At 36.7% G+C, this 16220-nt stretch overlaps 1 protein-coding gene across 2 annotated transcripts in view; it reads right to left on the reverse strand.

Annotated features, from left to right (window-relative positions):
- Window positions 1–14332, reverse strand: part of HEATR1 (HEAT repeat containing 1) — a 61019-nt gene extending 46687 nt beyond the window's left edge. The window contains exons 1-10 of one of the 2 annotated variants that reach the window (XM_021000399.2): window positions 14208–14332; window positions 11977–12116; window positions 9797–10025; window positions 6528–6669; window positions 5102–5203; window positions 3745–3885; window positions 2305–2516; window positions 2024–2157; window positions 606–714; window positions 80–190 (exon numbers count right to left, since the gene is read on the reverse strand). In XM_021000399.2, the coding sequence (XP_020856058.1) occupies window positions 80–190; window positions 606–714; window positions 2024–2157; window positions 2305–2516; window positions 3745–3885; window positions 5102–5203; window positions 6528–6669; window positions 9797–10025; window positions 11977–12106 (1310 nt within the window). In that variant the 5' untranslated portion in view covers window positions 12107–12116; window positions 14208–14332. Of the gene's footprint in view, window positions 1–79; window positions 191–605; window positions 715–2023; window positions 2158–2304; window positions 2517–3744; window positions 3886–5101; window positions 5204–6527; window positions 6670–9796; window positions 10026–11976; window positions 12117–14207 lie in introns of those variants that run through there. The other variant, XM_078156250.1, reaches the window with a different exon arrangement.
- Window positions 14333–16220: the final 1888 nt, after the last annotated feature.

Raw genomic sequence — 16220 nt, forward strand, 5'->3', positions numbered from 1 at the left:
TTTAATGTACAGAACTGATTAGAACTGGGAGGTCCTACTTAATTCATAAAGAAGTACATATAAGGAAAAAGTAACTTACTTGCTTTCCAAAAGTCTAATGAGAGGAAGAAGTTGTTCATTGAGTACTGATATCTCTTTAGAATCTGTTTCTTTCTGTGAACTGTATGAAATATATTCTTCAAGAAGAGTGCTAAGAAACAAAACAATCGATAGAACATGGTCAATATGAACCCTCCTCATTAGATATGCAAGTACTTTTAACCAGGGACAAGAAATACCATTTCTTCCCTATAATTAAGGCTTTCCTTTATTAATATTTACTGAGTGATATAAAATTATACTGTTTTAGTTTCATATTAATCTATCCTGAAAACCTCTGAATTCAGAGCCACAAATGAAGCAGTGTTACAGAACACAAATGGAATCCAATAAGACAAAATAATCAATATGTTTTCACTGATCAGTTTTGCGGAAACATAGTGTCTGTGAATAATAAAATGGTTTACATCAAAACAAGGTGTAGAAAAGCAAGGGAGCATGGGAAGCATGGAAACCCATCCCTGAATCAACCAGACTACACACAAAATTTAAATGCAGTATCTTACCTAGCCAACAAACGGTCTAAGTTGTTTTCCAATGATATATCTTTAAGTATATCTTCTAAGAGTCTAGCATATATGTGACTGTCCAGCTCCTCAGTTTCTTCTTCTTCTTCTTAGTAAGCAACAGCATAGAAACAAGGATTATAGGCAGAAATCTAAACTATTTTTAAACTAATGTCTTACAGTTCAACACTGCATCATGAAAGAGAACCTGGGCTCTCAACAGCTCTTTCAGCATAGAAATAGTTCTATCAGATCCAATCAAGTTAAAAAAGATTCAAGTACAGATCTAATAACAACCCTTGTTATCTGTCATCAAGGGACCAACCAAGCTAAACAGAGAAGACTTGGTAACAGAAAGCTGGGTCACTGGGGGATAAATCTCTTTTGGACACAGCAATTGAAGAATACCATCTATCCACTAAGGCATGGAAGGGTTGCAATCTACATTAGTTGAGGGATGAAATCATAGATCTTAGGAAAAACAGAAGCATTCAAAATAAATACTAATTCTATTCAATTTACTAATAGTGGACAAGTTTTAAAATCAGGATAGTTTCAAAAGCCATACTTTACCCTCTCTTTCACTGTTATTCAAAGGGATAATATTTTAAATACATTAAGATTGTACAGTGATTTATGTTTTTCAAAGCACTTTCACATATGAAAAACCTTAGATTTGCTTATAAATTAAAATACCATGCAGTCAGGATTATCTCCATTTTACAGATGAGAAAAGAAAGACACAGAAAAATCAAATAACTTGTCAGACCACACTGCCTGTGACAAAAATTCAGGGCTCTTAACTCCCAACCCAGTCCAGTAGCACAAGGAATTTTAAAAATGTCTTAAAAACTTGAAATACCTGAATCCAGTAAAGTGCTAAAAACATACTTCAGTAACTCCCTGCTCCAACCAGTTTTCACAGTCCTTACTAGATGCACCATCAGCATTAGGCCTAATGTTGCCAGTTGCTGAATTCCAAATATAGTGGGCCTCACTCATCAAAGAGGCTTATTTCTGAAAAGTTGCTTAGAAATCATACTTTAGTATGGAAAATCTTTTCCCACTGATTGATAATATCAGAGATGTTCTATAGTAACTTCTGATTGCTTGTTAGTGGTAGCAACTTTAGTTTAAGTATTTCTTCTTAGAGGATCTCCCTCAAGTGTTTAATAAGTAAAAAATATAAGCCCGTACTAAATAATCACCCCTCATTTTAAAAATTTTATGAAGTTTCAATTAACACACCTTAAGAAACATTCTCTCAATTAAGATTATTGGGAAATGGCAGTATTTAATGAAGAACAAACATCCAGATGTTAAACGATATTTGAAACACTGAAGGTCTCTCACTATTAGAAAAGAATAAATCAGTTTGTTTAAGACACAACCACTCGGTATAATATAAAATCACATACCTGTGACATGATGAATGATGGTGACCACAAGACGGGGAAGCATGTATTGCAGAAGAGGACTGATATCATATGCCACTGAAATTTCATGTAGTAAGGAAACAAGGTCAGGAACATTACATAGGTGAGCAAACAGCCTATAAAAAATCAAGTCCATATTATTTGCCTCTGGTAGTCAATATAGGGCAATTATAAGTTAAAAGCATGCATCATTTAACTCAAAACAAATTTGTTCAGCTGTTCCAGGAACAAAGAATTTGTTTTTTTCATTATCCTATACTTACTTTTTCCCAAGGCCCTCTATTTTCTGTCTCTGCAAGAGCACAATCAAGCAACCTAATCCATCCTTGATCAAAGAGGGGATTTTGGTCAAGGTTTTGCCAATCTGTGATGCCAAGGAATGAACAAAAGTATCCTCCATTGTCACTTTCACTGAGACTTGACAGATTATCATGTAGGTTGCAGCTCTATAATCAGGTAAAGATGACTTAAGTCCCTAAAATTTTTTAAAACATTGGAGAAAATTATAAATTATATTTCATCTTATACATACACTATTCTGGTACAAATAAATAGAATTTTAGTTTTCTGTTTATACATGTTCCAAAAGTCTTAGTGCAGCTTAAAGTTATTTAAAGTTTAAAACTGCACTTTGATTGTTAGAATACTGCATAACAGAACCGCAGTGCATCGTGTAAACTATAGGTTTGCTCTCTTTCAGAAGTGGGGTGGTACTTGCTGACTTTGGGCAGGTGAGAGGAAAAGAATGCTAGGAATCAAGGAACAACATAAGGTACACACCAATAGAATATAAGCTCATTGAGGGCAAGACTTTTTTTTGGTCTTTGTATCCCTAATACCAAGCACAGTATTTGGCACAGAGCAAGGAACTTAATAAATGCTTGCTGGAGGCATAGTTAAAACACGCATTCCTCTTTTAAAATACAACTCACCAAAAAAACAAAAACAAAAAAGGGGTGTGTGTGTGTGTGTGTGTGTGTGTGTGTGAAGATATGCAGGTAGGTGGTGCAGTGGACAGAGTGCTGACTCTGGGTTCAGAAGACCTGAGTTCAAATGTGGCCTTAGACACTTGACACTTAATATCTGCGTGACCCTGGGCAAGTCACTTAATCCTGATTGTCTTGCAAAAAAACCAAAAAAAACCCCACAACCCACCCATCTCTATCCCATTCCCTCCAAAGATAATTAACTTATTTTTGTCAGGTTTCTTTCCTCCTAATATTTAGCTAAGACCCCTGAGAGACTGGGAGCTTTAATCAGTGAGAAATTTTGAGGCAAGAGAGATGAATGCCATCAATCTGACTACTGAGAGAGGGAGACATAAGGATGCTAAGACCCATGGAAGCAGGTAGAAGGGGTATTGGCATTAATATGGGAAGAAGATGCAAAAAGAGAAATGCAAATTGGATTGTACTAATCTACTTTTTTCTGGTAAAGTGCCTCAAATAGTGAGAATAGCAGTCAGATAATTTGTCCTTGGAGATTTTCCAATAATAAGTTGCCAAGATGGCAGCTTTGGAGAGAGGGGAAAAATGCTTTGTGTAGAAATTATTACTTCAACAATTATATTTTTTACATGATTTAAATAACATTTATATAAACATACATCAAATATCAATGTTCTTCTACAAGAATTCTTATAAATTACTGAGTAGATAGGAGCTTAAAATAAATAATCCATTTCATATATAAAGAAAACAAACCTTTTGAATATAGGGGAAAAGCTTAGCAACTAAAGTGTCTGATATATCATTAGCAGACACTAGAGCTGACACAATTGTGGAAGCATAAAAAGTCAGTAGGACTCTCAACTGAGCTGAACTTCCAGGATATTCTGAAAAAACCTACAAAGGAAAAATCAAAAAGAATTAGACTAGAAAGACAATAACTAGAAGTGAGTATAAGAATCAAATTATTTTCTTCAGAATTCTAAATACTTTTTTTGCATCATCTTATTTTAATGCAACAGAACTGATTCCAGATTATACATCTCATGGAGTGTCTGCTAAACTGGGAGACTGTGGTAAATGACGTAACTGGCATAATAGAAACCCAGTACCAGCTGACAATTGTACCAATAAAGCTACATATTTTAAAGCCAATACTTACTATGATGTATCTAGCTACTTTCTAAACTAATCATATTTTGTTCTATTATCAGACTTTTCCTCTACGCAGTTGTTTCGGGGGACAGTATTTAGTTTACTTGAGGCTAAGATAATAATAGTACAGGTTATAACACCTCCTCAATATAACAAAGGTTGTTTTTTGCCACTTCAGTTGGAAAACATAAGTGACAAGGTCAGCAAAGACAATGCCAGTTTTGGGGTGGTGTGGTAGTAAGTCTTTTGCAGATAGCCATTTCCAAATGCAGGCTGTATGGTACTGAAACAGGGCCACACAAGCATCTAGAGAATTGGAGCACTCAATCATCTCTCATACTTTTACCTTTTCTTCTGTAAAATCAGAAGACTAAATGAACAACTATTAATAGGCTAATAATTGTGACACTGATTCATCACTTACATATCTAGATGTTTCATATATCTATATCTATATCTATCTATCTATCTATCTATCTATATCTATCTCTATATATACATACATACATATACATGAATAAATATTTCTAAAACTGCTTTTTTGGTAACTGAAATTCAACTCGTACTAAAATAATCTAACAATTTAGAAAAGCATTCTTATATCATGTGAATATATCATCAAACAGACTCCATAGCAAAAGAAAATTGTTTTATGTAATGATCTAAAGAAAAGTATCCTCACTACATCTGAGTGGATACTCCCTCTCAGTGGCCAGTCTTCAAGAGCTGATATAGCCAAGAAGGCCTTCATCCTGTCACCACCAGCCTGATGATGAACTTTTCCAAACGGACAGTACAACATTAGGCCCCTACCTGAATTGAAGCCTTTCTTATCAGACCTTGCATTCTACTGGCAAAATTTTAAAAAAACAAGAGGACCACCTCCATGCCTTCATGAAGCACCAGAACAGGACTTTAAAGAACACTATACATACCGAATGAAATTATATATACTAACCTTTACAGATTTGGTTACTAGACTGCATATAAAATCCATGAAACCAAGATCTTTGTAGCAATGTGTAACCAAAGTTCCTTTGGCTAAATGAACCCCAGACATCTGTTGGAAGAAACAGCCAAAATAAATTTAAAAGGTTCTAAGACCAATCCACCATAAACAAATTTAATCAGCTAAACAAATACTGATTGAGTGCCCTTACAGTGCTCTGCACTAGATTAGATATTATCAATAAAAAAGTAGTAAGATACAACTTTTGCTTTTAGAGGTTCTAAATCTAATTAGGAAGAATAACATATGAAACAAACAAAAAATAAAAAATAAATGCTAAGTTAAATATTACAGGCTATAGGAATTTTTAGATTATTTAGAGATAAGAGGTCAGTAAAGGCTTAGGGAAGAAGTAGGAGTTAAAGGATGGGTAGGATTTGGGCAGGCAGAGAATTCTGAATACAGGAAACAATGTAAAGGAAAACATGAAGGTGACAATGTATAATGCGTCTCTTTTACAGCAAAGAAACTTTTTGCTATAATGGGGTATGCACATTGTGAAGTAGTGGGAAATAAGGCTGGACATATAAGATGGTGGAAGGCAGAGTTTAGATTTGATGGACATGAAATAGGTAACAAATGGATTAAAACAGGGTAAGGAGATGGGGAGAGGCTTAGGGAATGCAGTTAAACCAACACTGCAGTCTGAGAAGCAATTTTGGGAGAAGAAACAGGCTGGAGATTTGTCCTCCCTTCTTTCCTCAAATGCTTTTTCTATCACCCCTGTCCTATTGCCTCTGACTCTGACCCCAAAGCCCACTCCAGACCTGCGGAAGCAAGAAGCCATAAAGAGGCATGTGTAAATTATAGACTGTCTCTATGATACTTGCTCCATTTTTTCCACTTTTTTTTGAATCTTGATTTCCCCTAATCTTAGAAGTTAGTTCTGTTTCTATCTTCTTTGGCTTCTTTGATAATTTAGTGTTCTAAAAAGACATACAACCAATTTTCTAATTTTGGCCTGAAATAATCACTGCAAATTGAGAAGTATTAAACATTTACTTTTGCATACAGCTTGCCCTTTTAAGACTACGTAATAGGAACCTCACCATTAAATTGCATATTCTTCTAATTTTTGTGTAAGTTCTTAGCTAAAAATTGAGGTAATAAGCAAAATTTCCTAACACTGTGACATTTTTGTTTCTCCCCAAAAATTCTTTATTTATGGAATGAACTTGATTAAAAATTTTCCCAACTGGAATATTTTCCTTTCATTGGTACTTACTTATGACAAATAATGGAGTACACAAATTTTAAATACAAGTCAAATGAACTAAATATTTTTTCAAATGAATTTTCCCTTTATCAAGACTTTTAATCATGGCAACTATAATTTGATGCACATACCCTGACAAGTGTCATTTAATGATCATACCTTAACAGGTTCCAACCAATTCCACTTATGAGTTGGACTACTAATCTTTAGAAGCTGTATAACACGAACAAATATTTTTGTCTCATGATATGGAAGAACACAACCAATGAGGCTATCTGGATTGTAGAGATGGATATGAAATCTAGGAAGAAGATAAACAGTTAAACTTATAAAATACATTATCAATAAATTTTCCCCCCAATAAATACTTTAAAATGCCAGTTTCTAAACTTGGGTGTTCTCAATTCTAGAAAAATGTGTCATACACAAATATAGGGCAAGTTAAAAGACACATCAATTGATATTTAAGTTTTGTCAACAGGCAATCACAACGATATGAAACATATGAAAACCAGGTTTATTACAAGACAAATGAACACGCATGTGGAACCCCAAGAATTCCCAGTCCTTACATAAGTTTGCATATTTATTATAGTACAACAAAAGGAGAAAACAGGAAGGGGTGTGGCATGGGAGGAAAAAGGTACAGTAAAGGTGGGAAAAGGACTAAACCCCACCCAAAGAGGAGGAACAAGGTGATGGCAAAAGCCCTATTCTTTTCCCTTGGGAATGGCTAGACTATGAAGATAAGAGGGTCCATTTATTTGCAAAGGACCCCAGAGGCACAAGCATTTTTGCAGCCTGGCACATACTGCTGGTGCCTGTCCTGCCTCTCAAGGAATCCAGCTTGGGGTGCGAACAACAAATTATGTTAGCTGGGGGGTGGGAAGGAGGTGGAGGGCTTTGTCCTTGACACATTCAGAGCCTCCTGCATGCTCTGGGTCCTTTGTTTTTGGAAAATACGGCAACTCAAAAAGACAAGTTCAGAAGATCCCTTAACAGTTCTTAACATCACTTTATTTTGAAATACAATAGTTGGATATTATAGTGCCTATAACATCCATATATTGTAATTATATTATTTCTATTATAATATCCTATACAATATAATTATATTATAATATCAAATATATTACAGGCACTATAGTACCCAACTAATGTATTTCAAAATAAAATGATGATGGTTTTGCTAGGCGACCCCTGAGTAAGTCATTTAACCTCTCTGAGCTTCAAATTTATCTTCTGTAAACTAAAGGTATTAAACTGAATTATCTTTAAAGTTTACTCTATCTCCAATGATCCAAGACAATTCCAAAGGACTCACGATGAAAAAATGCAATCCATCTCCAGAGGAAGAACTGATGAACTCTGAGTACAAACTGAAGTATAATTTTTCCATTTTATTTTTTTAAAATATGGCTAACATGGACATGTTTTGCATGATTTCACATGTCATATTGCTTACACTCTCAGTGGGAGGGAGGGAGAGAATCTGCAACTCAAAATTAACAAAGACAAGAATGTTTAAAATAAATAATAATAAAAGGAATGAAAAAAGATAAAGGATTTCACTGGTTGAACTGTGGAGTATGCTAGGCTCGGAGAGTGGTTGCTGAAGATGAGCAGCGGTGGGAGAAAGGGTAAGATAAAATCAAGAGAGAGTTGGCAGTCTAGTCTGACTGAAATGGATGTGAAAGCTCTTTGTAGCCATAACTTCTTTGAATATGAACTTATTATTCTTTCCACAACAACAAAAAAGTTTCCTGTATTTCTAAAATTCTATGCTTTAATGGAAGCAATTTCCATTTTCACGGCAGACATTTCTAAATATATAGTATTAGTATTACACTATTTATTATATATAGGCAATCCTCACCTAATGTTATCATTCCATTGGTGGGGTAGGGGGGAATGGGCAAATGGAATTACATAATTAATAATTATAGAATTAGTTCTATTGGAATAATGTCATCAAGAAACAGTCAAAAAACATTACAATGAAGTTTTCAGACCTTACAGTGGAACTGAATTATATCTAATGTACTGACATTAATGTGAAAGACCCTGGTTAAGGTACTGTTATTCAGGGCATGCCTGTGTTTATACACATACACAGGTGATTTTTTAAAATGTTTTTTTAAATGCTGAAAATAGACCCAGAATTCTAACATTAAGTCGTCAGGCTCTATTTATTATATCAGATCTGTTCCTTCAATTAAATACTGTAATAAATGACAAAACCATTAATCTTACAGGACTAGCTGAATTAAAAAAGTAAATGCTGTCTGAAACACAATTAGGAATATATTCGTTAGTATAACTGGTCTATTCATCCTTTAAGAAAAAGGTAGATTTGGTTTCCTTTACAAGGAGAGGGTAGTATTAGAAGTTTACTTCTGAGTCCTTTAACTTTATATCTACATATGGAAGAAAACTTGAGAAGTTAAGAGACCCAGTCTTACAAACTCATAAAAATTGATTTGTTTTGGAAAAAGAGAAATCATCTGACTTTTCAATACCAAAATATCAAAGATTTTTTGAGCTAGAAAGAACCTTAAAGGTTGTCTAGACTAGAGGTTCTTAATCCAGGATCCATTAACATTACTTTTCAAAAAATATTTTGACAACTATATTTTAACAGAATTGATTTCCTTTTTAATCCCTTGTATTTTATGTATTTAAAAACATTATTGGGAGGAGACCACAACCTTTACTAGTAGCGCTAAATGGCTAAGAGGTAAAAAAACATTTAAGATCTTCAGGTCTAGACTGATCCCCCCACTCTACAGATGAGGGCACAGGTTACACAAAAAAACGGCAGTCAACACTCCTTTTACTGCACCAAACTTCCTCTGATTTATATGAGCATCTCCTGCCCATATATTAGGTACATTGAGAGGAGTTATGAAAATGCACCAATGACATAAACTAGTGGCCCAAATAATCCTACTAGATTACTGACATTTATCACTAACTTACTAGTACATGAGATCAGTAGACAAAAGATGGGGAAAAGAATAGTGCCTGTGGAAGTATGTACCCTTGACTCTTCCCTAACAATTCAAGAAAATGGGGCAGTCTACAAAGAAAAGGATGTCTGAATATATCTTGTCCCAAGTATATAGTTACATTCTCAAAAGTAAGGTAGAGTGGCCTCATTTAAATAAAGATATTTTAAGCCATTTATTACAGGTTCCTAGTATGTATTTTTGTAAATACCAAAAAAAAAAAAAGGTCATTTTAATGTTGGAATAGGATACTTGCCCAGTATATAAGCAATGCAAAATAACAGAAACAAAAATCTATTAACACTTAATTTTTTTACCTTTAAATTAACAACACAAATGAGTACTTTGAACCATTTTAGTGATTTTTTAAAATGCTTAGAATTTTAAGTCTATTAGTATGAATACAGTTTAACTGATTACCTGTGAATCAACCATTCCAGGCACTTCTGCGCTGGCTTAAGCATGAAATAAGGAGACAAATGTATAAGAAATAATGAAATATTTTCATCCAGCTGTTTGTTCACTGCCTTAGTCTGAACACTCCTCTCCAAGCTTTTTGCCAACTGGCTGAACAAAGTAGACTCAAACTTCTGAAATAAAGGATCAATCCCAATAAGTTCTTCTAGGCCAGTACATCCTAAGAAAAAAAAGTAGAGAGTGGTTTTGTATAAAAATTAAGATGATAGATCTTTATTGCCAAGACCTAGAAATATTAGAATGAAATGTCATCACTATTCTTAATTCAAATATTTTTAAAACACATGCATTTACTATTTAAAATACCCCAGTGACATAATCATATCTAGAGGTTCGGGCAAAGACAGAGTTATGAACTCTCTCAATTCTCACCCTACCAGCAATTTGCTGCATGATTTAAAAAGCATCTGGCTCCATTTTCAAATGAAGAAAATATTTACCAACCATTAAGGTGTAACAAGCATTTGAAAATCCTTAAAAGAATAAAGAGCACTGACTTTCAAGTGTGAGGAGCTGAATTCAAAGGCAAGTAGCTTTAGTTCTTTGAGTTTTAATTTCCTTTTCTGTAAAATGAGTGGGCAAGATTAGATGATGTTTAAGTTGTCTTCCAGCTGTAAATACTACAAAATTATTAATATAAACTATAGTATTAACCCTGTGGGTTCTTGTTAAGAATTAAACATTAAGGGCTGCAAACTACTTGATATAGAATTTATTTCCATCTAAAACATTAAGACACAAATGCATTTCTGATCCAACCTTTTATCTCACTACTTCCTTCCAGTCCAATCAGATTTGGCCAATCTTATTACTATATGTCATTCTCAGTCTTACTCCATGAAAACTTTTCTTAGTTCAAAATAATATTGAAAGAATCTTATAGATGGAAGGAACATCAGAAGTCCAACTTATTCCTGAACAGAAATCTCTTCTACAACAACCCCACAAGTGGTTTCCATCCCCTGATAAAGGAACCTCCTCTCCCACCAGCCAAATCCCATGACAGAGAACCTACTACCTTCTGAAGCAGGCCATCCTGCTTTTGAACAGTTCTAATTGTCAGAAAGCTTTCCCTTACATGGAGTCAAATCTACCTATGCTGAGCATCCATCCATGGCTACTAGCTCTGTTCACCTGGGTCAAATAAAACAAATCTAAACCCTTTACCACACAACAGTCCTTCAAGTATGTGAAGACAGCCACACTCCCTCCAAAATATATGTCTCATTTCCTCACCAGCTAGGCTGATATCCTCTGAGCACACTCTGATTTGTTGTCAATGACCTTCCTAATTTGTGGTTACCAGAAAGTCTACGGATTTCTATAATACTTGTGGTCTGCAGTACAGAGCCCACAATGGATTATAAGTCTTTTCTTCTGTTAGAGAAACTCCTTTCACATAGAGCCTAAAACTCCTATTTTATAGGGCTAGACCTAGAAGGGACTTCATAAGGCCATCCAGTCTAATTCCTTCATTTTATAAATGAGGAAACTGAGGTCCAACAGGAATAGATGACTTGCCTAAGGTCACTGAAGTTATTTAGAGGTGGGAATTCAAATCAAAGCATTCCAATTCTAAAGCCAGAGGCTCTTTATATGCCACACTGACACCTATTTGTATAACCCTCATACTGTAAAGCAAAAGTATTAAACTTATGGTGTTCCTAGAATGCAGCCAAATTAAAACCCAGATGAAAATATTATTGGAAAATATTTAATAAAATAAATTAAAAAATAGAATACAATGTGCATAATGTTAATTTGTAGTTTTGTAAGTCAATATGTGGTCCATAGGCCACAAATAGATTTGTTTCCATTTAAGTTTGATACCATCGGCACATGTGACACAACCAGGGTCACAGTAGAGGCCTAATAAATATTAATTGATATTTTAAAAGCCCACAAAGCTTGCAGCAAAGAGCTAGTTTAATGCAACAAGTCTTGGTTCTCAATCCTCTAATTCAGATGCCACATTAGACAACTCCTTAAAGCAGCATATAGCACAGAAGAGAATGTTAAGTACACCATTGAAGGGAAGAAAGGCTTTTGAACTATGTGCTAATGCAGAAAATATACATTAAAAATCTTTTTTTTTAAAATGTGATGTGCTTACCTATAGCAAAGATGGTCTCTGTCAATTCTGGCTGCTTCCTTACAATCAAACAGCAAGGATGCAACCTCATGCCTAGCCAAGAGACTAGGATCATTTTGAGGTAGAGCAAGACGTTGCAGTTGCTGTGATAAAGATGTCATCTTTTACAACCTTAAAAAAAAAAAGACAGCAATGATAATGAGCAATCCTAGGAACTTATACAGTAGATATGAAGACCATAAGCAAACACTACTCCTGCATAAGTATTCTGCGTGAAACACCAGACCATTCAACCAATCAAGCAACAAGCATTTATTAAGCATCTACTTGGTGCTAAGTGCTAGAAACAAAACTGAAACTTCTGACCTCTCAGCTCACATTCTAATAGGTGATATGATATGTGTGTGTATGCATTTTTATATACACACACACAATATACACAAAATGAGTACAAAGTAACCTGGAGGGAAGAGGCACTAGAAAGTGGGCAACTCAGTAAAGATCTCATGTAGAGACCATAATTAGAGATTCTAAAGTAAAGAGGTGAGAAGAGTACACTTCAGGCAGAGACATACTTTTGCAACACCGAGATGGAGTGTCAGGTCTGGGTAACAAGATGTTAGTTTGGCTAGGCTGAGAAATGTGTGAAGGGTGCAATGTGTAATGATCCTGGAAAAGGAGGCAAAAATCAGATTGAAAAAGGTTTAAATGTCACAGAGAATGAGTTTTTATTTTATTCTAGAGTCTAGACTTTTATTTTATTATAGGAGCCACTGGATTATATTGAGCACAGAAGTGACATGTTCAGACCCGAATGTTCGGAGTTCAACTTGTCATCTGAGAGAAGGATGCTCTGGAAAGTGAGAGGTTGGAGCAAATAAGACAAGTTAGGAGACTACTAGAATACTACAGGTAAGAAGCGTTGAGGGCCTGAACTAGCAGGATAGAAAGACCTGACAAATGATTGGATATCTGGGGTGGGAAGAATAAAAGATGATTGAGATTTCACTAGTGGTACCTTTGACAAAAATAAGAAAGTCAGGAAGAATGGTAGATTTGGGCAGAAAGATGAGTTATGTTTTGAACTTGATGAATTCAAGATGCTTGTGGGATATTCAGTTGGAAGTGCCCAATGCGCTGAAGAAGACTAGGGCTAGAAATAAGATATACAGAGTCAGAAAGAACAATGGAGAGGGGGATATTTATACATGGGAGTTAGCTGAATACAGGTACCAAATAAATGTTGACAGTTCACCCCCAATAGAGTGGAGAGAGAGAAGGTTCCAGAAGAGAGCCTTGGGGTACACCCAGTTAGGGAGAAGATTAATGGATGGAAAGTGGATTATAATCCAGCAAAGAAGACTGAAAAAAATGTCAGACAGGTAAGAGAACACAAAAGAGCAGCATCAGGAAAACTCAGACAGGAGACCTCCAGAAGAGATCAAGACGGTCTGAGTTTTGAGCAAAAACAGCGTAAAGCACGTATTTACCTGGTAACTTTGAATCGCAGTTCCAGAAATTAGAATGCTAAAGATCGAGAAGGGAAGCTTGTAAAGAATTTAGACAGCTTCATCCGAAGGCATTTGACTGTGAAAGAAGAGAGATGTGTTGGCAATAGCTTGAAGAAAAGAAAGAGGATTGAGGGAGGGTATTTTGATTTTAAGTTAGAAGGAGCCCTGGTTTATAGATATAATCTCTATCTATAAACCAGCAGTAGATACCAAAATTAAAGATTTGGGGAGGGGTTGCGCTATGGGAACAATCTGCCCAAGAATACGGGGTGAAAAGGTATCCAGGATACAAGCACAGAGGGGACTGGCTTTGGGGGGAAGAGCAGCCTCTTCACTAGAGACTGGAGAAAAGAAGGAAAAAACAGGGGTTGATATCCAGGGGGTTTGAGATGCGCCCTAGAAGAGGAAAATGCTGGCGAACGGCCTGTTTTGCCCGGGTTTGGGAGAGGCAGCCGGAGACCGCCCGGCCCAGGCAGACGCTACAGAGTAACAGACACGTGGGAGAAGACACACCCCTCCTGGGGCTCACCAACACCGAGGCGGCCTGGGCCGGGTCCGGCCGGGGCTTACAGTGTCTGAATGAACAGACTCGCCCGGGCTGTGGGCTCGGCACCACACTGGCTAGGGCTCCGGCTGCATCCCACCGCCGAAGTACAGGGAACCCCAGCTCCCCGCCCCCCTTCCGTCGTGAAGTGGCGCCGGCGCCAGCGTGGCCGGGACTACGCGTCTCCGCTCACCGCTACGCTCCTACCTAGTCCCGCGCAGCTCCCTCACCGCCTTCGTGCGCTGCTACGACAGGGTCCAACTACTCTTCGGCTGGGCAAGGTTCCTCCACATGAGAACTGTGCGCTGGAACTCTGACCCGGAAGCAAAAGTCAGTGCGCAAGAGCGCGTCTGGTTCGCTCTCGCGAGAGAACCCTGTGGCGTGGTGAATGTCTCCTTCACTGGTGAGTCGCTCCGCCCCCTCAGTCTTCCGAAGGCAGAGCTAGAGGTCCACGTGACTCATTGTTCCCGCCTTTCCTCTCCCTTGAAGTTTGAGGCCCCATTAGCTTGTACTAGGGGTGGAATTGAGTTAGTTTAACTTTAGTCAAGCTCCAGTTTTACCTAAAGGTGCTTACATTCTAACGGTAGAAGCAACATGAAAATACTACTACCACTGTGCCACCTCGCTGCCCCAAGGAAAATCTTTTGAAGACATTATGAGAGTGCAATAGAACTCAGTTCTAAATGGGAGGAATGAGGGCGTTGTTGATAAAGAGCCGTTACTGGTTGCCTTAGGGGAATTTACTTAATGGAACACAAGGCTAGGACAAAAATGATCTTCCCACGTGGCTGAAGAAGAGAATTCCTGTAATAACCTTTCAACCATGGGGCAGCCATGGAGAGGGGAACCACATAGTCTGAGCAATAAGAGTTACTAACCACAACTTTGTGGAGAAATGTCAATCACTTAATTTCAACCTCCTAGGTAGAGGAGTGAGGAATATCTGGCAAAGTTGATCCTAAACCCTAGCCAATAGGAGGGGGATTTCTTTTTCAAAATATTCATTTCTATTTCTATTATTATATATTTTATTTTTTATTATAGACTCATTATATCACATATTTATATGTTTATTATTAACATAGTTATATATTTATATTATATAATTTATTTTCATTTCATTATTTCACTTTTTAAAATGTTTTGGACATTTTTATTTTTTCAACTAACAAGCATTTAAAAAAATTAATTTGTTCCTCTCACTATTGGGCAAATTAAAAAACAAAAACAAAATAAAACCCTATACGTAGTTGCATAGTCTGGCACAGCAATTCTCAATCTTTTTGGTCTCAGGACCCCACAAAATTTACACTCTTCAAAATTATTGAGGATCTATTTTGTTTATGTGAGTTTATTATTCATATACCACAATTTGTTTAGCCATTCCCTAAGAGTAACATACCCTCCTAGTTTCCCATTGTGGGCTACAATAAACAGAGCTGCTATAAATATTTTTGTACATATAGATCCTTTTCTTCTTTCTTTGATATCTTTGCAGTAGAATCCTAGTAGCTATAGCTGAGTCCAAGGGTATGCAGAGTTTGGTAGCTTTCTGAGTTTAGTTCCAAATTGCTATTCCGAATGGCCAGACCAATTCACAGCCCCACCAACAGTGCACTAATTTGCCTATTTTCTCAAAACCTGGAGAGGGGATTTTCTGGGCAGCACAGTCCTACCATCTAGACTTTTATTTTTGAGAAAAGGGAAATGTCCTAGGTAGCACTGGCTTTAGTGGTTGCTTTCTGGGCAACACCAAATCTGAGAGTTTGGGGATCAGGCCGTGTATGAAGACAAGGGGTATTATCTGGGCAGTGACTTTTTTTGATAAGAAAAGATCATACCTATAGTCCCCAATGCCAAGAGAAGTGGCAGCAAAAGTCTAAAGCCGCAATTGGTGGAAGCAAGATCCTGGATTTGTATTTCTGCCATTTCTGTGTTACCCAGATGAGCTAGATCTGATGAAGGGGTGCTGTCTTTCTAGCAGCCCTGAATGTGTTTCTCTTCTGAGAGGAATCTCAACTACAGAGTGGTACTATGATTCTGGAGAACTGTGGGATCCTGTAGAAAGGGGGACCCAACAGAAAGGAAGAATTGTACTGTTTATGGAATCCTGTAAATCAATTGTGCATTTTTGTGGGGTTTTTTTTAGATGAAATAAAGATTTCCTGTACCTGATACTTGCATTATCACCTTGAGAGATGAAACAGGTAGAGTGCTGGC

Source organism: Phascolarctos cinereus, unplaced genomic scaffold, assembly GCF_003287225.1.
Source record: "Phascolarctos cinereus isolate Bilbo 61053 unplaced genomic scaffold, phaCin_HiC Scaffold_5;HRSCAF=322, whole genome shotgun sequence".
Taxonomy (NCBI): Eukaryota; Metazoa; Chordata; class Mammalia; order Diprotodontia; family Phascolarctidae; genus Phascolarctos; species Phascolarctos cinereus.